Here is a 24,074-nt window from a genome sequence, read left to right as displayed (position 1 = left end):
TAACAACCACTCATAAGTTGTCTGAAAGAGGAAATACCTAATTATTCTGTTCTTCTGTGACTGGGAGAGGGAGACTGAAAACTGGTCAGCATCCCTGGAAATGCAGACCCTCAAGGACAGATTTCTCAGCCCTCTTCTCTCTCTCAGACATCAGAATAAAAGCCATATTTCCCAGACAGTTCAGGACCCAAAATGCCATTTATTGTTTCCAATCTGGTCCTCAGCAGGACTGATTGTCTTGTTGCAAGACTATACGTAAAAGGTCTTACTATTACTGGCAGCAATCAATATTTATAACCACTCACAGTGTTTATTTATAAAAAAATCAAATGTTCCGACCAAGAAGAGATGCTTTTATTAATATCTAGCATGATTAATAATCATATTCAGAGTTGCAGGCAGGCCCACGCTGTCAGACTCATGCACTTTGCTTTTTGTAATGGCTCTGCAGGAATTTGAACCATAATATGTTTCATGCACAGGGACAAAGACGTTTTGTCTCAGGGAAGGAGTGTGTGGATGTTTTTGACTTAAAGAGGCAGTGCTGCATTCAGAGCTTCACAAATAGAACCATTTTGAACCCAAGCCCATCAACCTGCCACATCCCCTGGAGATACACTGCATAGAGTGTCTATCCTCCTGTCGCTGAAGACCCAGATCGGAGCAGCAGATCTGCAGCTTGCTGAAAAATGTCACACCCCCTCTGTGTCAGGGCAGCTATCACCTGCTCTGCTTCTCTGCCACCCACTGGAAATGCCTCAGCTCGGCAAGTGGGTTCACATCTCTGCCTGTTGAGGCCTCTCAGCTGACCAGGGTAAGACAAGTGCCATGGGAATGACACAGCTTCAGATCAAGGGAAGGAAAACTCACGCAGCCCTAAACAACGCTGTCTTTCCTACGTTCCTACGGCACAACCACAAGGAGGGAAGAGGGAACATGCGAGGCTGATGTCAAAGTGTCAGATCTGAGGCTGCTCGGCCTCACACCAACATTGGGTGGCAAAGGAGGGACACGTGTTTCTGATGCAATAAGCCAATAAAGGAGCAAAGTTCACTCCCACTCCTTAGTGCTGGCTGTGCAAGGTGGTGTTTGCCCACCTGTGTGTTGCACTTTTCCCACTGCAGGAGGTAATGACAGTTAAATCAGAGGCACTAAAAGGATAGTTGCAGAAAGACCGGTGCCTTGATTACTTCCTTGTAGCCTCTTGTCCTCTGCGGTACCACTTTATTATCAGACGGGCAGAGCAAGCGAACTAAAAGCCAACAGGAAAGTCAGGTAGATATGACAGCTGTTGTCTGGACGGCTATCAAACATCCTGTTTTGCACAGATCTAGTCATGAGAACTGTGGGACAAAAATAAGGAAGTACATGTTCACACTTGCTATTTCAAGGCAGTTCCCAGGCAGCGCTGAGTCACTTTTGGGATCACAGTGTCTTCCTTCAGGAGTTATGGGACATAACAGAGCCCTCTGAGGGACAGCCCTCAGGTCCATGCTATCTTGTACCCTGGCTTTTATACTGAGCTCTGCGGAGCCCTACATGACTGCTAAATCCTCATGTGCCATGTTTGTCTGCTCCAACGCCTGTGGTCCAGTGTACATGGGATCCCCTCCAGCCTCCTATGAGTTTCCAAAAAGCTCTGGTGCTCCTGAGGAACACCTGGGAACAAAGCCACCCTATGCCTGGAGGCCAGGAGGAGCAGGGCATGAACTTTTTAGGATTCCTGTTATGCCAGCCAGGCCAGAGGATATGAGTTGCAGAACAAGGAGAAGAGGAGCAAGTGAATGCAGTATTTCTTGCTATGTGCCACAGGCCAAAAGCCCTACAGTCTGGATCCCACAAGCCCACAGGGCACACGTGCTGCCCAGACTGCCTGTCAATAATCTCACATTTTAAATCCTGTTAGACACAACTAAGCTGTGGGACAGTAATCCAGGGAAGAGTCGATGCAACACCCTGCAACATCAAGCATTATAAACCTCCTGGATCCTCTGCATTTCCCACACCTGTACTGCAGGGACCAACACTTGTTAAGCACCTTATATTCATGCCCTACAGGATCTTGCAAGCCCCGAACAAGGAGCACCCTTTCTTTGTCCCTGTGCATAGGGCTTAGCACAAAGGAGCCCCACAGCCTTCCAGGCTTGCTATTGTCAAATAAATGATCACTGCAATGCATTTTATAGGGGGTTTAGAAGGGGAGTTGCAGAACAACCACTGGATTCTGCTCTGGGACTGGTACACCCTTTACTCTTCAGCACTGCTCACAGAGGGGCCTGACTGACCTGGGATGAATGTGAAATTCTCAGTCTGCCAGAGGGACTGCTGTGCTTTCCAGTGGCTGAGGGAAGAAGAAAAAAATCAAAACAGAACAGCAGGTGTAATGTCTATGGAAAAAAATTGTAAAATAATAATCTTAGATGAGATATGGATAAACACCTTGTGCTGTTGGAAGGTATGATACAAAAGATTAATGAAATAGATGTCCCTTGTCTGCTTTTTTTGTTTGTACGAGTAATTCTCCTAGTGCCAGTTGCCATATATTTTCCTTGATACAATCAGGAGGAAAACAGCTAATCTGATATGACAAACTCATTGTATCAGAAGTCACCTCTGCTTTAAAACATGTGTCATATGACTAAACACCCTACTCCTGGTACAATGCATCCCACAGTAAATTTGGATGCAGCTCATCCTCAAATGCCCTGCTAAAAATACCCGTAACAAAAGGCAACAAGAAAACATAATTCAAATGAGGGACATCTGTTCTCAAATGTTTGCAGATAATGACTGGATCAAGTGTCTGCATAAAGGATAATTATTTTCTGCAGATGGTTTGATCTGGTATTTTAAACGCTGTAAAAAATCCTTGCCCCAACAACTCAATAAAGTATGGGGGGGTTTTGCTGCAAGACCTTTTTCCTTTCCTCTGCTACATTTTCTAAATGCAAGGATAAGTAAAACTAAAAACAGTTACAAGATAATACGTATTAAAGACAAATGCTTCATTGGAACACAGACAACATACAGTTTCAAGTTCTGGCCTTCCATTTCTTATGTTACACTGCCATATACCTGGAAAATTCTCAAGCTGAAGTTTCATCATAGGAGGATGGCAAAATAAAGCAGTTCAGTGTTGTGCAAAGGGATCCCCAGCAGATTTCACAAAACTACAGCACAATATGCTTTTAAATATAAAATAACTATACTGCCTTTCCTTAAGACAGAGAGATACAAAACAAGCAGGACCAGGGATATTAAATTAAATCATATTAAATCAGCCCCCGACATCCCCTTGCAATGCAGCATTAGCCCCAGGATAACGCTGCTTTGTTGGAACTATCATCTGAGTCAGTGTGCAGGCTGGGACTGCCTCATCCACCCTGAACAAGTGGGGGCCACAGGTGGGTGCCTGTGGGATGAGGGGCCCTAGGGACCCTCACTCTCAGAGCACCACAGGGCTGGGACAGCCCTTGGAGCCCTGGCACAGGGGGGTGAAGGAAGCAGCGCAGGGAAGGAGGGTGATGGCTCAAACAGCCTCTGAAAGAAGGTCCTTCCCTTGGAAAGCTAGAGAGTGCAGGGAGTCCAGTGATGTAACCATCCCTCTCCCATAACACATGTTTTAATTAATACACGTGTCCAAAGCTTGGGATCATGTCCAGCAGCTCTGCTTCTGTAAACATCCCCAACTGAGCTAGTGCTGTTTGGGGAAATTGGTCAAGGGGACCAATTTCCAATTGCACAGAGCCTCTGGAAATGCTGTGCATCAATGATCTGCATGGAAAGGATTTACCTTTAAAAGTTAGGGTTGTTTAAATCTCAGAGTGCAGTGTTGGGCTGTGTGGAGATTGGTTATCATCCCTCTGGCAGCTTTTTGGTAATTTTTGCAATTAGAGGAAAAAGAAAGATTTTGAGTCAAAAGGGAGATTCTGTAGCACACAGTGCAAACTGTGACAGGCAACCAGCACAAGAACGAGAGACCATAGTCTTAAACTGTGCCAGGACAGTACAGGTTGGACATTAGGAGGGGTTTCTCCAGGGAAAGGGTGATTAGACATTGGAACGGGCTGCCCAGGGAGGTGGTGGAGTCATCATGCCAGGAGGGGTTGAAGCACAGATTGGATGTGGCACATATGCCATGGTCTGTTTGACACGGCAGTGTCCTGTCTGAAGGTTGGACTCAATCTCTTTTCCAACCCAAGTGACTGCGTGGTTCTGTGACTCTGTAGCAGAAAGGACACGGTGGATGTGGGTGGCTGAAGGCTCTGGGCCAATCTGAGGGTGCCCAAGGGGTGACAAGAACAGCAGTCTCCATGCAGCAGGCCTTGGGTCAGTGCCTGGCGGGCCCGCGGCAGCTCCAGGCTCTAATTAACACACTTTGCCTCGGGGTGTGACCTCCCAGCGCTGCCTCAGAGGCCCAGACCCGGCGTTCCTTAGGGAGAAACAAAGCGCTGAGGTCCGGACAGTGCAGTCCCCGCAGAGGGGGGCGAGTGACGCTGGGAGGCGCTGGCCCGGGTAGCCCCGGGGTTCCGAGCGCCACCGGCCGCGCCCGAACTACACCTCCCGGCGTGCCCCGCGCGGCGGGGCTGCGGGGCGGCGCGGGGCCGCTTCCGGGTTGGCCAGCGCGGTGTGTTTACTTCCGGCCGCGCCAGTGCGCGAGTGTCAGCCCGGGGGGGGCACCCGGCAGCCGCCCCGCCCGCGGCCGGGGAGGGACCGACCGACCGACCGACCGACCGAGCGGGGCAGGGACCCGCGGGCACAGCGGCCGAGGGAGGAGCCCCGAGCGCGCAGCGGCCCCGGCCCCCATGAGCGGGCGGTGAGCGGCGAGTCGGCGGCCGCGGGAGCTTCCCGGCGCGGCGGGACCCAGCCATGGACTGGCTCATGGGGTGAGTGAGTGAGTGGGGCCCCCTCGCCGTCCCTCCCCGCGGAGCTCTCCCGCCGGGCCGAGGCGGCCCCGCTCCCGGGCAGCCCGAGCCCCGCGTGCGGCGCTAATGACTAATCAGTTCCTGCCGGCGGGAACGGGCGGGCGGCTGCAGCTCAGCCCCGGGCGTCCCTGGTGCAGCCGCCTGCGCCCGAAGGCAGGACGGGGTGCACGGGAGCCCTCGGCTTGTCCCGAGCGGTGGCTCCCTGAAAAAGTAACTTTTCCTTGCCTCTGTGGGGTGTAGGCAGGGCAGGTGTGGCAGCTCTCTGTGCTTCCCACCCATACAGTGTGGGGCTAATCCCCCTGCGACAGAACATCACTCTAAACCGAAAGGCGTGCCAAGGTTTAAATGGCTTTCTGTGGGGAGGAAGAAGAGACCTCGGCAGAGATTAACGCCAAATCAGAGCCACGCCAGGGGGCTTGGATAGCCTGGGATTAATAGTGCTAATTACACAGAGACAGAAGGTAGGGAGCTGTTTGCTGCAGGTTTTAGGTCTGCAAACCTCAGTGCAGGAGAGGAACATGCAGTTGATGGGAGTGACTTGATATGCTACCAGTATCCCAAGCAAGATATTCTCGGTTACTTCTTGCATGAATTGTGCTGGCGACCTGCACTCAGGTGAACTGTGAATAATTATGCTTCAAAATCGCATGAGCACTTGGTTTATGCTCCAGCAAAACTAGCGCTGCAGTGATAACTTGCTGCCCTTAGTTTGTTCTTTACAGTACTTAGATCCAGTTCCTGGACATGATCTTTGCCATCTAGGTTGCCTCCTTTTCTAACGCTGATGTGCCTAACACGAGGTAAACTGTTCTGTCGCGACTGCTAGATGTGGTGTACTTAGGAAGGTCATTCGCGTGTGTGTTGCCTTTTGTCTGCAGCTGATCTGTTTGGTGGTGAGAGTGCACTTGTTACTTGCCTTCACACGGGTCGTGTCCGACTCGAAGCAGCTGTCAATACAAAGTCTTGCTGTGAGTCTGATGCCCAGCTCACTCTGATGGAGGGAATGCTGACTATCTGTGGGGTAGACATTGATGGCTGGGTTTTCCTCCAGCGGGCTGAGCAGCAGAAGCGCAGTATTTGTGGCGTGTGGAAGGGTCTGTGTGCCATGTACTGCAAGCCTTGTGTCTTGTAAGTCGGAGGGCTGCACTCTGTTGTTACATGGTGTCAATGAAAATAGAAGTGACGAGCTTGTTTTGATGTGTTCTGTAACAACCACAATGCACTGGTGATCTGTTACATTGACTTTGTAAAAGTAAAAGCCAGAGTGTCAAAAAGTGTTACTGTAATTACAAAAAAAGGTCAAACCTAGGACTTATGCAAGATACTTGTATGACTCAAAATGCCCCACTGCAACAGCTGTACTTATTCTGTGCAAATCATATTGTAAAGCAGAAAAGAATCAAGGTTTATTTTACCCAAACTCTCAGTATGTTAGAATGATGGTTTTCTTCTTAAAAATATTTTGGGTTTCTTGAAATTGCTACGGAAAAAATGGCATTTCTTCTGTACTTTTTTACCCAAGATGGGCGGATCCGTCCACGTGTGGAAAAGACTTGCCTGTTTTCCCCATTGTAATGGGAATGGATCCTGAGTCATTTGTGCATTACTCGTTACTCGCTTGTTCTCAGCTATTTCCTGATACGTTTCTCTCCTGACCAAACCCAGTATTGTCCCACTGATGCTCTTATGTGCTTTTCTCCTTTAAAATGTTGTTAGTTCTATTTGTGCATATGGGGAAGGGGGGATGGTTGTATGTGATTATGGCAGGAGGGGGAGCATTGACATTTTGAAGTGGGAAAAGCTAGAAGTCCTGAGGGACCTTTTCTTATTTCTGGCCAAGTTATGCCTGCTGTTAGCAACTATGCTTGTAAATGAAAACATCCGTCTTGCTGCTTGACAAAGAAATAGGACATTTGTCTGCCCAGGCAGAAGTTTGGGTTATGCCACTAGCTCAAGTGAGTGAGCTTTCTTGCAGTGGCAGCTTCAGGTGTGTGGGTCTCTGGTGTGAGGAGGGCAGGGCTGAAGAAAAACCCGCAGAATAATAGGAAAACAGGTCTCTCCCAGTAACACATTAGTTGGTGTTGATGTCTCTGGCAAGCAGAATGTATTGGTCTGCTGCTTGGTGGTGTCTCTCTTTCCCAAGTAAGTGTAACTCATAAAACCAGTGTGATCTTTCTTATTCCCGACTGCTTTGGCAAGGTGGTGGTTTGCAGTTTCAGTTTTCCATGCACTTTCCCTATCCCTGCAGAGCATCTTCTATGTCTCCTTATCGGTTGTGGTTTCTTTACCTTACGGTGTGAGAAATACCCTGTGTGTTTTAACTTTGTATTATAGAGACATTGTCCTTCGAGTGCAAGTGTGTTAAATTTGGCAGCAGTAACAGTTGCTTCTGTTCTAGATCTCGATCCTTCGAGCTAGTGTCACATTTATCTGATAGACATTTAGAGTGAGATTTGCTTTATTTCTTTCTAGTCCTCCCCTTCACTTGTGGTCCCGTGGAAAGGGGGGAAGGCTAAGTTCTAATCATACCACAAAGAGCGGCAGCCCAAGTGTCTCTGATCACTTCAGAGTACTTAATATACAAAAAAGTGGAAGCTGAAGCTTACAAACAATAGTGAATTTATTACGGATTAACAAACAGCTACAGGCTTATGTGGTCACACAGCAAAACTTCTCTGGGTGCTGCCTTCTGTTCAGTCAAGTGCTTCAAAATCCAGTCAAGTCCTAAGGAAGAAAGCTGAAAAGAATGAGCTGCTGGCATGGTGCAGTGCTTAGTTTAGCACCAAAGTAAAGCCACAGTCTTTTCTGTGGTTGATTAGTATATTTTACCCTTCCACTGAATGCAGCATTAATACTGATGTTGGTGAAACGCTATGGTTTCTTCTGTGCCTTCTCTCCATTAAAAAAAAAGATCATTTTGAGCTTATTTGTTTTATGTAGGATATATTTTAAGTGCAATTTTGACTAGAGATCAGTGTTACTTAATTGCTTTGCTCAACATTTGCCAGAGATCCATATTAACTGCTTTGAAAGAGATTCCAAACTTTTGTGTTACAAATAGCATTGATCTGCTCTTGAAGTTCAAAGTAGCAACAGAGGCAGGCATTGTTCCTTCACTTATGAAACTTGCTTTTAAACTGGTTTTAAAATTTCATAATTGGAAAGGAGTAGAACATATTAATGGTGCTAATAAACCTGACATGGTGTCAATTATTTTTCAACTTCAGCAGTGCTGTCTGATGTAATGCATTTTTTCATAAGAGATGAGGATTGGTGAACTGTTATGTAACAAGGCAAGAGAAAAACAAAGTATTTTGCAAATAATTACCTGTTTAACACAATCATAATTTGAGCTACATCTGTACTATAAATTTTGTAGTTTAGTAGGTTAATAGACTATACTGATTGAAGCTGAGAGAGATGCTTACTCTGATTTGACAAAGATTCATAGCTCCTTCTCCCAGGCTTTATTAGAGTATAAGTGAGGCTGCCTGCACAAGGGATTTTTTTCTCTATTTAAATTTTAGGTCTAGTTATCCATACAGTCATATGATCCCCTGCTCAATTGTTTGTTCTTTCATATTTTGCCCAATGACTTGAAAAGGAGGGCCTAAAAATGATTGAAGGCTATCCTTTTCTCATATTCCAGCTTTGAGGACAGTTAGAGAAAAGCAATGGCTTAGAAAGATAAGGAAAATACAGATAGCAGAAGAAGCAAACTTCTGGTCAGGATATTTGCCTGAAGACAGCACAGACTATTTCTGTCTACTCAGGTGGTCTGTGGTGTGCAAAACAAAACAAGTGGCTACAGCTGTAAACTGAATAATGTCTAATTGAAACTAATAGCTCTCACACTTGCAGATTTTACTTTGTAATGTCAGTTAATCCATTATAAACACCACATATATGTGCTGCCTCGCATAGTCTTCATCTCATCAGGATAGGTAGTGGAAAGTATGTTGTAGTGAGATTACACAGCAATTATGCAAATTCAGTCTTTTTGAGTATATGCTATACAGATGATTTTCAGAAAAACAGTGGAAGAGAACTTTTCAAGGTCAGCACACTGCTAGATTTGTTTGGTAGAGGAGGCTTGTATGTCATGCGTTTATTTTATTCAGCTATAACTGTCAGGGACGTAAATTTAGGCTGGCAGTTTTTTTCACTTGTTTTGGATATAGGATTTTGCCACATTATCCTAGCAGTAATTTTGAAGGCTAGAAGAAAAGTAATGCATACTGCTGTTTTGTTTTCTCTGATTCTACATTTGTGGAAAGATTAAGAAATGCCCTCATAAGGCCTTAAGACACTGTCTGGTTCAAGCTGGGCTATGGTGAAATAGGAGTGATATGGTCATACAGGGAAATCCTAACCTTGAGCCAGAACAGCTGAGGACTACATGTGATAAAAGGACACCAGTGTTCTAGTTCTGAGACAGTAAAGATCCAATATGCTGTTTGTCACCTGTTACAAAAAAAGGTTCAAAGCAAGCTCTGTTGCTTTTGAACAGGGTGCACTACTGTAGAATATCTCGAGTTGGAAAGGAGCCATAAAGGGTCATCAAGTCCATTAGTTGTAAGGAATGCATCTTGTAGTGGGAGCAGTGAGAAATCATGCAGCAAGCTTAGCTGTCAGTCTGGCTGGTGCATAATATAGTTAAACCTGCCTTTACCTAGCAGACCTTTTTATAAAAAGTAGGTAATGATTTTTATTCTGGGTACCGTTCAAAACTTCCTAATTATAGCAAATATTTCTATTGAAAGGAAGAAAGGAATAACCCTGGAAGTTCTTCAGCTGCTGTAGCCATAGGGAACACTTTCCCCCTTCTTCACTTTAGTCGTCTCCAGTGAAGAAAATCTCCTGCCTTTATAAGGTAGTCTTCCCTCCAGAAACTGCTGCAACCTCTCACCTTTCACAGCTTGCATGGTGTATTCTTTGTTCTGTTTTTTAACTGACCTCACAACAGGTGTTTCCCTTGCATTCCATTCCCTGCAGATTCTTGGCTTCACATGCCATTTTCCCTACTTTGAGGGAGCTGAAAATAACTCAGAACCAGTAAACCAGACATGTACAGTCCCACTGGGCAGGAAATACATGTTCCTTATTTGCTTCTATTTATAGGTGTAACATTACCTGTGGGGTCCCAGGCTGCTCTCCCCAGATAAATCTAGGTCTGTCTGTGAGCCACTGCCACTCCATTCTCTGTTTACTGATGAGGCTTCAATATTACTTCAACACCTTAGCAGACATGAGCAGTACCTTTGCTAAGCCAGAACTTAATTGTGAAACAACTATATAACACTGTCTGCAGGTAAAATAAGATCTCCATTAAATATTAACTTGTAATATTCATTAGTATAGTAATGGAAATGTGCTGTTACTTTGAAATGTGAGTTTCAAGGGCTATTTAGAGTTGTAGAAGAGGAGTCATGTCTGAAAAATTTAAATTGCTCTCTTACAGTCGTGTTGTTCCCTTGTCTCCCTGGTTCTGAAAGTGCTTGGTTGTATTATTGAGATGGTCACTGCTAAGGTTCTTTTGTAGTGCAAAACAAATAACAAATAACTGCAGAGCCTTGCTCCCTGAAGTGTCCTGATGTAGTTAATTATTGATTTCTTGGAGAAAATGCCAAATAAATCCTTAATTTTAAAACCTTTGTTACTTTAGCGAACCCCAGAATTTATCAGTCATTTCCTTTGATTACAATGCATGTCAGTACTGGTTTGTTCTTAGTAGAGTGCTCTTTTTCCAACATGATTAGGGACAAGAAGAATAGATAATTTTCAAGATTCTTTAAGTAAAATGAACTATTACTTTGCTTAGAAAAAGACTTGAATATTCTAGAAGTGTAGCAACACTGCTTCCTTGCATGTCTCTGCATGTTACCCTCTTCTCCTTTGCAGTAGCATCACGATTCAGGAAGGCTCGTAAGGTTAAGATGCTCAGCTGAATGAAAACAATTTTATTTTCACTGCCTTGTTTCCTCTCCTCAGGTTAGTTTTCAGCTAAATGAGCTCCTACAGCCTGCTTGTGTTGAATAAAAACATGAATAATGCTGATAGCACTATGGTGTTTGTGAGAGCATAAAGCTTGGGGAGCACTTACTTTGGTGGCAGCAAGGACTTAAATCAACTGAATCTAATCATGTAGTAATGTGACAATTAGTAGTAATTACTCTGAAAATAATTAGTGATCTATCTTCTGGTGATGTATCCTTCTGCTTGAATGTTGGGAAGAACTGCAGAATGTCTGAAAATAGGGGATGCCATGACTGGGCTGCGATCACAGAGCAGGCAGTGGCATCAGAGCACCATCACAGTTGCTGTGGCACAGGGTAACATTCAGTTTATGGCTAAACTATAAATATACTCATTGTGAACTGGATATTTATGAGTAATGCAGACTTTATAATTGGCTGTAAATCGTGTTACATCTACCTGAGAGAAGTGCTGGCTGTGTTGTGGTGTGAATGTGAAGGTAGGTGGTGTTCTGGGTGCCTGGCTGAATCCAGCAGTCTGATTCAAGAGCGTGCTCAGGAAGCTTGGTTCACGCATGATGGCCTACATAATTCTGCCATATTTCACTGGCACTTTCCATCTGTTACATCTGCTGGATGGGGGCCCAGAGAAAGCATACTTGAAAGAGTAAAATTAATAAGAGACTGCAGTTTTTAGATAGCTGTGTATACAAGTTTGAACTCACTGTTGTCAGATTGCATATTCAGCCATCACTGATGACCTAACAACTTGAATGTGGGTTTCTGCTAGTGGAATACTCTTGAAGTGATCCTGTCCTTTGTTTTTTACCCATGTTTAGCTGTTTACAATTGGTGATAAGGTGGTGAAGCTTGCTTGCTAGGTTCTATTTTTCAAAGTCCTTCTCAGCAATTTTTCCATTCACCTTACTCCGCAATTACAAAAAAAAAAATTATGCTGTGTTCTTAAATGTACATGAAATGAATAAATCTGATTATTTAAATTTGTTTTTGCAATTGTGTTGTTTAGAATAGTACTGAAAACTGTTACATCAAGTGAGACCACTTGAGGAAAAACTGTTGCTTCATGGCCTTGTTTTGGCACTTCAAACAGTTGCAGTCTAGGAGCTTCCCTGTTCCCCAGACAGTGTGCAATAATTTTAAATAATTTAATTTTGCAGCTAGAATGATGAATATAACTAAACAGCTGAAGAGTAGTACTATAATGTTAGCATTTGAAGGGAAAAAATGGCAGTTTTTTCAAAAGTTAGTTTCCTTTTATTCTGCCAGCCAAGAGATACTGGTCAGGATGCAAGTTTTTCACACAATCCACAAACCTCTGTTCCTGGTTGTGCATGTCCAATGCTCTTTCTTTCTCCACATGCACACAAAAATAAGCCCCAAACCAGAATTTAGATACAATTTTCTGAAGAATGTCGCAAATTAAACTGGAATTAAGACAGGAATGACTGTCATAGATTAAATTCCTTCTTACTCTGAACACTGAAAGAGTGAAGCCATTAAGCTAGAATATAAGCATGCAGAAAACTGTGTCTTTAAATGATCCAGATCTGGTAACTCAAGCTCTTCAGAATATATCTGCATGCTTTTTAATTTATTTTCCTCTTCCTTTCTTCACTGCTTACATTTTAAAGGTGATCCTTAGCTATTTTTATCATCAGTGTTCAATGACTGGATCACAGTTGTCCCTTTTCTACACTGAAATGTGTAAACAATTGGGACTTTTACGTGAAAACTGTCCTAGTATTTATACGTAATGAACAGAAGGTGAGTGAAACAGGTTGCACAGAGGTGATCCTGAGCTTTATTTCTTTTTTTTTCTCGCTGCTTCAGTTCATAAACTCCAGTCTAGAATTTCCTAATTTAGAGGACTTTTCTTTTGCATGATTCTTCATAAACCAGCATGGAGTTGTTCAGGAGAGGCTCTGTTAATTCTTAACAAGTTATGCAAAACTGCATGGAGATGTTTTTTGACAAGGAGGTGTCTATTTTGCAGATGGGCTCAGGTTACAGAATTAAGTCTGTGGTTTCAGGTTTGTGTTAGGTAAATGATACATAGCTTTTTTCTTTTTCAGTCAGTCTTCTCTCTGATGATATCCAGGTGTTGCTGGAACTCCAGTTTGTAACCTTCCTGATTGTCATGTCTACTACAGTGGTAGTGTGTAACTGTTTTCCATCAGATATAAAAGGAACCAAGTTTGTAGTGAGGGCTACTAACTTTTATTAGACCAACAAATGTGCTTGAGAAAGAAAGAAAAAGCTTCTGGGCACGCTTGTATCTTGTTTATGTTAACAGACTGTCTTGAACAAAACCATGTTAATAGTACAGTTCCATGTCAGCTGGAGAAATCTCACCTGCTGGTTTAGCGGGGGACTGGTACTGGTACATTTTTAAGGAGCTGCACAGCCAATATTCAAAACTCCATATTTGGGCACTGGTCTTGCTATTTAAGTTTGTCTAATTATCTTCTAGGATGGGAAAGAGGTTAGGAATGGGAGTATTTGCAGGTTCTGGTCTAGGGTATCCAAATCCTCTAATATCCCTAATCTTTTCCCATGTTGTCTTATTTTGTTCTGTGAGCCAACCTTTCCTGATTCACTTGTAATTTCCTACTGGGGTGCCTGTGCTAACCTGCAGTTCTGGTGTTCTTATGGTCTTGTCTGTGTCTCCTTTTTGTTGTAGCCAGGTAGTGCCATTTCTTTTTTTAATTAGATGAGTTTTGAGATTTGGGAGAAATCTGACTGTTAAGAGGTGAGCAAAAGAAATAGTGAAAGGGGTATTTCAGCCTAATGACTATAGCTGCTTTTTTGTTCAATTCTAGCCTTAATCTTGTAAGGCAGAGGGTCTGTTGGACACCTGACTGTTGCTTGTCAGACATTAAGGGGTACTGTTTCTTTTGCACAGAATTCCTGGATGGGCATTTAACTGTGTCCCTCCTTCACTTGATTATTGTGGTGCCATTGGTGATGAGCAATTTTTGAAGACTAACCTGAAATTTCAGGGGTTTTTTGATGTATTTATGAATGTTTCTTATTAGGCATATGATAGGCTTTTACCATGTGGTCTAGTGTAGCACAGGTTTTAGCTTTGAGTTATAGGTGCAATTCAAAATGCTGAATTGGGTGATTTGCATTCTTATAACCCCAGAGTGTCTGTACTGAGGTTGTCTCCCCTTGCCCCACCCTGATGAATATGAAGGTACTGGCCTGAGTCACTTGAGCTTGTTGAGGCTTGAGCAAGTGGAGTAAAGTGCTATGAAAACTCATCTAAGAAAAGAGAGATTGTCAGTTCATGCTTGTAATGCATTTAACTGCAAGTTTGTAGGTAATGTGGTTGGTGTGCCTTTTAAAGGGAGCCTTTCAGTTTTCACACAGTACTGTAATAAGCTGGTGGTTTTTGTTTTGGGGTTTTTTTTAGTGTTTATAAGTATTTTTCCAGGCTTGTTTCAGACAGGATGTGCACAGTCATCCACTAAAATGCAGGCAGTTGTTGCTATATGTGGTATAACTTTTTAAGTGGGCAAGGTATTACTTACATGTTCACAGGCTTGTATTTTCTCATTATTGTTAGTAGAATCAATGTTTCTGTTTAAATCAAGTTCATCTTGGTTTTAGGCAGAGTGAAAATTTACCAGCTTTCACTGTTTGACTGGTTGGAAATACTGGCAAGGTGGCATCTTGTTAATGAAGAAGTATTTTCTGCAGTTCATGAAATGCATGCAGTATAATCCACTATCTTGCTAGACAAAATCCCTTGCTGGGTTTTTTTGTTTGTTTTGTTTGTTTTTTCTAGTTGTAATCCATTCTGTAATTAAATGAGAAATATTCTTACCTAGTCGGTCTATTGAACTCCCACGTTTAAACATTTATTCTGAAACATGGGGGGACGTTATTATAAAATAAAAAAGTTGGCAAGAATTTCTTGAGAAGGAAGTAACTTTGTAATAAAGACAGACAAATGTAAATACATTGGTTCTACTTGTTTAGGTGTGTCATCTATCTGCAGCATTTCTGAGCCAAGCTGAAAATGTAAAATAAAAGGGTGTTAAATATTTCAGTGGGCATCATGAATTAAGCCAACATGGAGGCTGCTTAACTTCTGAAGGACAACTTCCATGAAGGTCTTGATGTGTTTTAAGAGATGCAATTCAAATTCTTACCTCTGATCTGCTGAGTGTAAAAGCATTCTTCCGATGACAAATAGTAGGAAAAAAATGTTTTTGGAAAACAAACCTGAGAGTGCATGAGAGATCACCAGGCTACTGGTCCCCAGTGCTAAAAACAGCCTTGTTGTCAGAGTAAGCAGATAGATTTTGAGCAAAGAGGAAGCAAATATAGGAATAAGGATGGTGTTTATACATATAATAAAACTTCCCTTGCACAGACGTCATCATTTCCTGTCTGGGTTTAATAAAGGAATTATAATTATTTTCCATTATTACTAAGACCTTGATATTTTTATAAAATACTGCACACAATAGTATCTTATGTATAATCACTCTTGGTAATTGAACTGTAGCTGTCAAAACAAATGCCTGAAGAACTTAGATCCGGGGAATTCCAGTACATGCCTGACCTAAAAGAGTAATTTATTGTTCATCCAGATAAGTGTCTGTGGCCTGGTTTGTCACATGTTCCTATTTAGCAAGAAGAGGCCTGCAGCAGGCTACCAGGTAGCACTGGACATTGTGTTTCTGTCTGTTGGGACTTCTCACTTGCCTGTGGCTGCAAAAATTATTGCTTGCCCTTTAATCCCTGGCCAATAGTTCTTGTTGTATGGCTGGTATATAATATTTTCTTCTGCTTGTGAACTTAGCACAGTTCTATAATAAGGTGTGTATGAGATTTCTTTGGGTATGTGACTTTACAGATAAAGGGTCTAGTCCCAGGTATGCCAAAAATCGGTGTATGCAATTTGATGGTATCACAGAAGATAATGCTGACAAATCTCAATGGCTGAGGCAGAGAAACACCAATGATGATGTGAAATTTAGAGTTGAGGGGACCAATTACCAGGTCAGTGCACCCTTTGTGGACTGCACAGAACTGGGTGGGGAAGAACCTCTGCTTTCTGGAGGGCTCGATTTGATAGTGTGATGGAAAATGAAACGTGATTAGGCTGAAATGTGCAATTTGGTGCAAAATTGTGTCCTCTGCTGTTACCTTCAAAACTACAGTATGGTAACTGCTCCACGTTTTCTGCTTTTACATCTGCCCATCAATTATTGTAGAAGTCAAGCTAGACATAGTCAAGCTGTGAAACAGTGGCAAAGGTCAACAGCTGTTGTGATGGGGGAACCAGACTGAAAGTGCAAACCAAATCCACCCAGACCTTTTTGTTCCTTGCAAAGTGAAACAGGAAGATGTACTTTTTTTTTTTTTCCCCCTATTCCTCTTAATTCTGCAATTCACTGTCCTTAATCTTATGCTTTTTAAAAATGGCACAAAGCTCTAGTTGCTATACAGAGAGAAAGTTAATTAAAACAGTTTGGTACTGCTGACCAAACAATGGAGTAGATTGGTCAATATTAATTAAAATAAGAGGGATAATGCATCGTAGCTTTGGTACCTTTTTGGAAGAAAAATAATGCATTGTTACTAAAGGCTGTTGCAAATGTGAAGTTTTTCAATGAGTCTAAGTAAATCAACTGTCCTCTTGTCCTTTTGCAGATATATGCCCAATTATATGGACTTGTTACATGCGCAAAAAAAAAAAAGGCAACAGCTGTGGGAATAACTAATGCAAATTGAATCTATGTTCCCACTGAAAGTAATAATGTTCCTGCTTACAGGAACTCTCCCCATGACTTGTTTCCCTAAGATCCCTGGAGACTAGTGGTGTGGGTGGAGTGCACAGGACATGAAGTAAAAATATTGTGTGATAAACCTGTCTAAAAAGGAGTCTAATCTCCAAGGGAGACAATGGTTATCATATAGCCATGGGCTACTCATTAACTTGTGGTTCCTAAAACAAATATTATTCTAGAGTGACAGCCAGCTACTAACATCAAACTGTTACTTTTTAATCTCATTTTGGATTTGCTTTTTTTTTTTGCACCAGTTTTTTTGAGTTTAGTAGTGAAATGACAATGTGAGTATCACAGCAGGCGCTGTCTCAGACCGCCAAAGAAAGAATGAATTCTCCAATATGCTCTTGTTACAAAATCAAACCCAGAAGAGCTTCAGGTAACTGGGTTTCAATAAATACTTTTTCTGCTTTATCATGTGGAAAAGCAACAAGAAGTTCAAAACTGAGGGGGAGAATAAGGCAAAAGTGAGTTTAAAGACAATTGACTTGCCCGCATACTTTGACAATAAAGAACAATTTTGGTGTGTTGGATAACACTAGATAGTTGGAATAATAATAAATAGGAAGAATTTTTGTATAGAGCTCATAGTTGTGCTGAGGATTTAAATTGTATGATTCACTAAGGTAAATAATACAGTTCTCTAAAGATTAACCACATTAGCAAGAGTACTAGCTAGGATAATGTTGGTTTTCAGTCCATGCATCAAAGCTGAGCAGTCAGTAGGGAAGAAATTTCTCTTGGGATATGATGTTGGACAATTAGCTGCACTTCCAGAGATTTATGGAGTCTTCTGAGTTGTTAATGATGTTGGCTATTATCAAAATGGAATGCTGGTCTTGGTAGGCTGTTGTTTTGCATTATGATAGTTCTGAGATGCAGAGGTAGATATCCAAAATATATTTGCTTAACAGCACAGTAAAGCTTAATCTTTTGTTTGCAAATACCTCCCCTTTTCATGTACAGGAAGTTGAAATTCTTCACAAAAATCTGATTGTTACAGATGGACAAAAATATAACTCCCTTCTGAAATGCCTCTTGTAACACTCATCCAATATCTGTTTCTTACAAAAGTACGAAATGTATTAGCTGGTGTTTTTGAATTTGGAAAACATTGAGTACTCATAGAATATCTTTCCTCATGATTTTTAAGTCATAGAATAGTTGTGCATTTTCACCTCCAAGACATATTACAGAAGGATTAAGAAATTGATACCTCTTTTTCATTGTTTTAAGTTAATAGTTTTTTGACTAAGGTCAATTTTTTCAGATTTGTTATTCATTAAGTCAGCTGTCTTGTTAGTATAGTTCACTCTTGCATTTGTTTGGAGGCCCTGAATTATGGTATGTGCTTCTGAAGGATGACATAAGTCACTTCTTTTCTAGTATTTGTTGTTCCCTATTGTTGAAATGTCACCTTTGGGACTGTGACTGTCATTCGACAAATGTTAATCCTTCTAGTAACTTTTAAGGATCTTGATAATGCAATGATAATGAGAGAAGAAGATGGAAATGGTTACTGAGGGAGAAAATTTGAAATTCTATGGATTTAAAAGTATTCCAGGGTATTAATACTGAATCATGGTGGTGCTCTTGCTTTTATTTCTAGTTTTCTAGAGGTGAAAATACACCAGCTTTTCTCTTTCTTCCCCAGAAAGAGGTAAGAATTGGAGTCTGTTTTAACATCATTAGTAATAGAATGTAAATCTGGAAATGAGACCACTTGGTTGGTAATGAGTAGTATTGTTGATCTCCTGTTGTTTCTCTGATCTGTACTTGCTTGTTTTTCTTATGATGGGTCTTTTTCAAAGACAAATATCTATTTGGATTGGGGATGTGTTTTCAGAGAAACCAGATGGTACATTGGCCTTGGTGGTATTGAATCTGAAGCGCTTCCTGAACAGTTTAAATACTTGAAACTTGCTTCTTCCTCTTGGTTATTCTGAGCTTAAGCTTTTTAAATTTATATTAACTTTTGTCAGAACCTGAAGAATTCTTTTCAGTCTGGTAGTTTTTTTTGTAATTAAAACAAAATAATGCAATGCAATATTAAAGTTTAAGCACAGTTTGCTAATTATAATGCTTCAGTAGGAATTACTTTAGCATCTGGAAATAGGAAATAAAAAGATCAAAGGTTGAAGGTGCTTTCCCTAAATGTAATTGCCATTTAAAATTATGAAAATACCAAATTGAAATTTCTTCAGACAGAATGCTTAGGATGAGGATCTGTGATAGAATAATGACTGGGTTCTTTTTGTCTCATTAGGTGAGTGCTTTCCCTGTGGATGGGGTTTTTGGTGTTGTGTGTGCACAAGAGAGATCTCAGTATGTGTTCTAAATACACTTTGTATTTCTCAGTTCTGTGGAACTAGCTTAATAAGCCTAACTTTATTTATGTAGTATAAACGGAGGAGAAAAGTCTTGGTCAGGACATGTATACATACTAAGTATGTGGAAAAAGAAGATACGATTCTGCTGGGTACTGCAAGGAGTAATTTATAACCAAGCCAGTTCAAACAGCTGATCAGTCAAATACTACCTGTGATGGTATCATGCTGAGAATTAATCAGGTTTGTGTAGTGACTGGAAACGACCTTTTTACATTCCTTGGAACTTTTTACATTGTAGGCTTATGAAAACCTACTGCTCTTCCCTGGCTTCCTTCTTTAGTAGGTTTTAAATCAAACTGTTACAAAAATACTGTGCGTGTAGATTTCTCAAGAAGTTGCATCGATTTAGCTAACTCGGTTCAGAAGATAACTAAAGTATGTATCACAGTGTCCAACACCTGAGTCTTATACCTCAGCACTTCCTGGTAAGATTCCATTTCCTTCAAAATACAGTAGAACTTGACTCATTCAGGTATTACATTCTCCAAAATATCTTGGAGAATATTAAGTCCTGTATCATCTAAAGGATGGCATTGTCCTATGCCAAGAGAGCAAAAGAGGCTGTAGCAGCTCTTATGAGCCTTTATTATGAAAAGGTGTGCAAATTTTATAAATGCTGTCTCCTTTGTCCTCTTTCCTCTAGAAGGTATAGTTTTTACCAAAACAAACCGGTGAAGAAGTTGCTGATAAATTCTTTGGATAATTTTTAAAGTGGTTCACATCTGGGAGTGGAAGGAAAACAGGAAAAAAAATTAAACCTTCAGTACCTGCTTCCTCAGATGCACTGGGGCAGCAACATTTGTAATCTCCCTGACAGACTTTAGTGTGTTTTATCCAAAGAAAGCTATCTGGATTTTTAGCATGGCTGTGCTAAAGCAGGAGGTTCCCACTCTATAGGGGAGAGCTATTGCTTTCTATTGCTCCAGTTTCTCCTTCCAGTAAGATTACTTAGTACACCTTGCAGTGTTAATAAACAGAGCTGACATATCTGTGAATGTTTCTGAAGAGTAATTATCTTAAAAAAAAAACCCAAACAAATAATGATATTGACACTTTGTTGATCCATGTTAGGCTACAGTTGTTACTGTTCTCAGTGTTTTGGGTGCTGCTGTAAATAAATTTGTGTTCAAAAATTTGGAATGATTGTCTGTATGCCTCTGTAACCTCTGCTTGCTTTAATTTTCACTAATGTGCCTATGAGGGAGATATTTTTACCCAGTATCTGATAAGTGAATACAAATTTCTTTTGTATGTGTCATTGCTATAGTTTTTTTTTGTTGGTTTTTTTTTGTTTTCTTTGTCATAGCTTGATATTATAAGAACAAAAGAAAGCCGGGGATCCTAGTGAGAATGGTAGAGAGGGATTAACAGAGCCTTGTAGCTATGGAGTTAAGATGGTCTTCTGTTTTCACTGCCAGTGACATCTTGATTTATGCATACTGGGGATGTTTTTAAACACAGAAGCAATAGGAAATAAGACAGTTTGTTTCTAGCTTATGTTTCCTGCAGGGCTTCTTGGCTTTGCCTTCCAGTTAGACAAAAGTATTCGGAGCATAATCTTGTGTTCTGTCCTCTTGTTGCTGTTTGTTTGCTGGCTATGCGAAGCTCTCCACTTCAAATCTGTTCTCCCCTTGCCCAAATATTCCTTGAAGATGTAAATTGGGAATGTGCCTACAAAAAAAAACCAAACTCTTGTGCACATCCTGTTTTCCAATAGTGTTATTTCCTTCACTGTGGTGCTCCTTCGGAGAATATGGCTCCAAGAATATCTTGTGTGTCTGACAAAGGTGGTGACTGCTAATGGTCACAAATGGTGTAAGAGATGAGCCAAGTTGTTTTAACTAATGGATGGACTTGTTTTTTTAGTAGCATTTTGCATACTACAGATATCTAAGTAGTCTAAATTGTGGTTCAGTATTTGGGGTTTTGTTTGTTTTTTTCAAGGTTCGTAGTAAGAAAAAGGTAGTCAGTCTGGTAGCAGTTTGAATACTCACGCTGTCATTGTGCTACAGTGTACCCGCAGATGAGCTTGTACAAATACTGAAAGCAGCAGTCTGGAACAGGAATATAAACTTCTCCCTTCCTCCTGCTTTACTTATTTCAAAGGTGCAGATTGCTGAGGTAAGCAAGCTGCAAAGTTGAGATGGATTAGCCGTAAAGTAAGCGTTAACTACTGTGAAAACAAGCCTTCCTCCACTGCCAAGCGCTTCTGAGCGGCCTGTTGCTGGTCCCTTGCTAAAAGGTGACATAATTTGCAATTCTAATAGCGTGACACCGTTTTCCTGCCATGCTGAAATACTACTTAGGATTTCAACATACATGAACGTATTTCTAGTGAACATAATTTTGCTTATGGGTTTAATCTAAAAGCAGAATTACTAATGGATTTTTTTTTTTTTTAAATTAAAGCAGGAGTTTTTAGAATGTACCAAAGGAGTTTTATACTAGAACGATGATGGATTTTAACCTCTAGGCCTGTCTCAGTGGTCTTTGGTATTAACTTTACAAGGTACTGATTGGGATCTTCCCATTCAATGAAATTATATTGCTTTGTCTTTTGTAGGCTTCTGTGAAACAACCTTTTAAGCTAACGTACTTACAGTGCTGATAAGAAGTAAAATATGCCTTCATCTTTGTAAAAAAGCTTATGAGTGTAGAAGCTTCCCTGGTCCTTTAAGTGGTCTAAAACATAAAACTAATTTCTGCTACAGAGAATTTAACCATAATACCGCAATATTGGTTTTATCAGTAAGTCCTTTTTCATGATGTTTGCCACTCGTTTCTAATACCGTGCCTGGAATTTGTATTGTATGACACAGAAACTTTACTATCTCTTGGTTTTTTGAGCTATGCTAAAATATAGAAGATAATTCTTTATTTTAGCAGTGTTTGAGGCTGAACATAATGAAATGACAAATTTATAGCATGTAGGTTTTTCACTTTATTATTTTTTTCCTATTAGAATTCTCTCCCAATTCTCCTATTGTGGGAATATTTTGCATCATTATACAGAAGAAGTGGTTGTAATGTTTGTTTTGTCACATAACGAATCAATTTTGGTTTGGAAAGTTCCTCTCCCTAATTCCTATCTTTAAAGTCTTTGTTATGATTCTAATTAGTAGGTATTAGCATATGTATCAAAATGCAGACTGTGCAAGTACTATTTGGAAAATTAAATGCTAGGTTTAGCTCATCATTTTGTATTATTGAGATTTATTTTGAACAAAACATTAGCACAGTGAAGTATGAAAAGTATAAAATTATAGCATAAAATCAACATCAATAAAAATCTATCTTGTGTACATGGCTTTTCCCTCTCTTAGTATCCATGCAGCTGGGCAGAAAAAGAGCCATCTAACAAATATGTTGCTACTCTTCATGACTGAGACTGGAGGAGGTAAATGTGGAATTCTTAATGTGGAGTTGGAAATGTAAAAGCATTAAATTGCTTTTATTGTATCGAGAAGTGGTAAATGGGGTGGATCAGTTGGAGGAGGAGGAGAATTTTCCTCTTCAGACAAAACAAGCATATATTTGTTTTGCCAGTTGCAGTAATGGGCCATCCACCATAAATGTTGGTACCACCATGCCTGTAATAGCCACAGCCATGGGCTGGAATAGCCTCCACCTGGGAGCTCTGGCTACACCAGGAATTCTGCTCAGTCACTTCTACTGTGATCCTTCCTGTTTTTAAAATCTTCTCTTCTGGAAAAGGTGAGAAGAGAGGTGAAAAGAGCTGTAGAACTTCCTAACTTTTTTAGACTCAGCATGAATATCTCATTTGGTATCTTGTTCTGCTCACTGCACATTACATAATTTTCTAATACAAATGCTTTACTTTCTCTCCAGAAGAGAGAGCTGAAAGAACTGAAGCTGAAGCAACAAGTGAAGGATATGCAAAGGCAACCTTGAAGATCTTCTGTGGAACTGAACTTAAAGTATAATTTTATAAGGAGGAGCAGGTCTTTATGAAAAGCACCACAGTATCCTATAACAAAAACCTTGCTATCGCACAAAGACTGTGTAATTTATGCCATAGTGCCCTCAGCACTTGGGGACTGCTGTGAGAAGTGCCCTCCTCTCACTGCTGGAGCTGTTTATTCCTCTCTCTCTCTCTGCCAGCTTGAGTGCTTGGGAATTGAATCCTGCTACTGATGCAGGTTAAAACTAATGGAAAGAAAACAGCATTTTAGTTCAGCCGGGATCAATTCTTGATCCAATTCACTGTACTGCTGCACAAGTACCTCTGCATGGGAGAGGTACAGAGGAAGACTGGGAGACCAGGAGTGATGGAGCAGGGGGGAGTGTGATCAATTGTAATGGTAGTAGTGACAGTTTGCTGGCGTGATGTATTAGTGGAACTGTGACATTAGGTGCTATGGAAACTTGTTTTGTGCTAGACAAGATGAAACCTTTTTTTTCTTTTTCCTATAAAACAGGCTAAAATAATCAATTTTCAGTTAAGTAATATGTCCTCTGAGAAATAATTGTTCCAATGTCTTTGAAGTTGTTTTTCTCATTTGCTACAACTGCGGATCCAGAAATGTCACTGACCGAATATGCTTCTGTTTGGTGGAAGAAAAGTAACTTCGAATCTGGTGTCAAAGCGTATCAGTCAGGATGGCAAAGTTGGGCTGCCTTGGTAAGCAGAAGATTAGAGGGGCCAGGGCAATTGCAGAAAGAAGCTGCATGTCAGCTTGCTGGTTATGCTGTTTAATTGCTGTAGATTTCATGAGGGTTTGTGGTGATGGTTTACACATACATGTGTGATTTTATGGAGTGGTGGGGAATGCTAATTTGGTTTATATACTTCAACAGATGCTTTAGCACACTTTGCATAAATGTAGTTTCTAGCTGAGACTTAGCCTAACTTGATTATCATTGTTTGAAGAACAGTTTGTACATTGGCTTATTTTCTGCTAAAATTAGACTGGCTCTCTTTTATACAAGTTGCTTTGC

The 24,074-nt window shown here is 41.0% G+C and overlaps 1 protein-coding gene across 1 annotated transcript in view; it reads left to right on the top strand.

Annotated features, from left to right (window-relative positions):
- The first annotated feature begins 4,642 nt into the window (after window positions 1-4,642).
- The window catches only part of MOB2 (MOB kinase activator 2), a 109,252-nt gene continuing 89,820 nt past the window's right edge, over window positions 4,643-24,074 (top strand). The window contains exon 1 of the mRNA XM_085062831.1: window positions 4,643-4,886. Coding sequence (XP_084918957.1) covers window positions 4,870-4,886 — 17 coding nt within the window. The 5' untranslated portion in view covers window positions 4,643-4,869. The remainder of the gene's footprint in view (window positions 4,887-24,074) is intronic.

This window comes from Lichenostomus cassidix, chromosome 5 (assembly GCF_008360975.1).
Source record: "Lichenostomus cassidix isolate B80296 chromosome 5, HeHo_3.0, whole genome shotgun sequence".
NCBI lineage: Eukaryota > Metazoa > Chordata > Aves > Passeriformes > Meliphagidae > Lichenostomus > Lichenostomus cassidix.
Note: the sequence above shows the minus strand (reverse complement) of the source record. Positions and strands in the feature narration are given on the sequence as shown.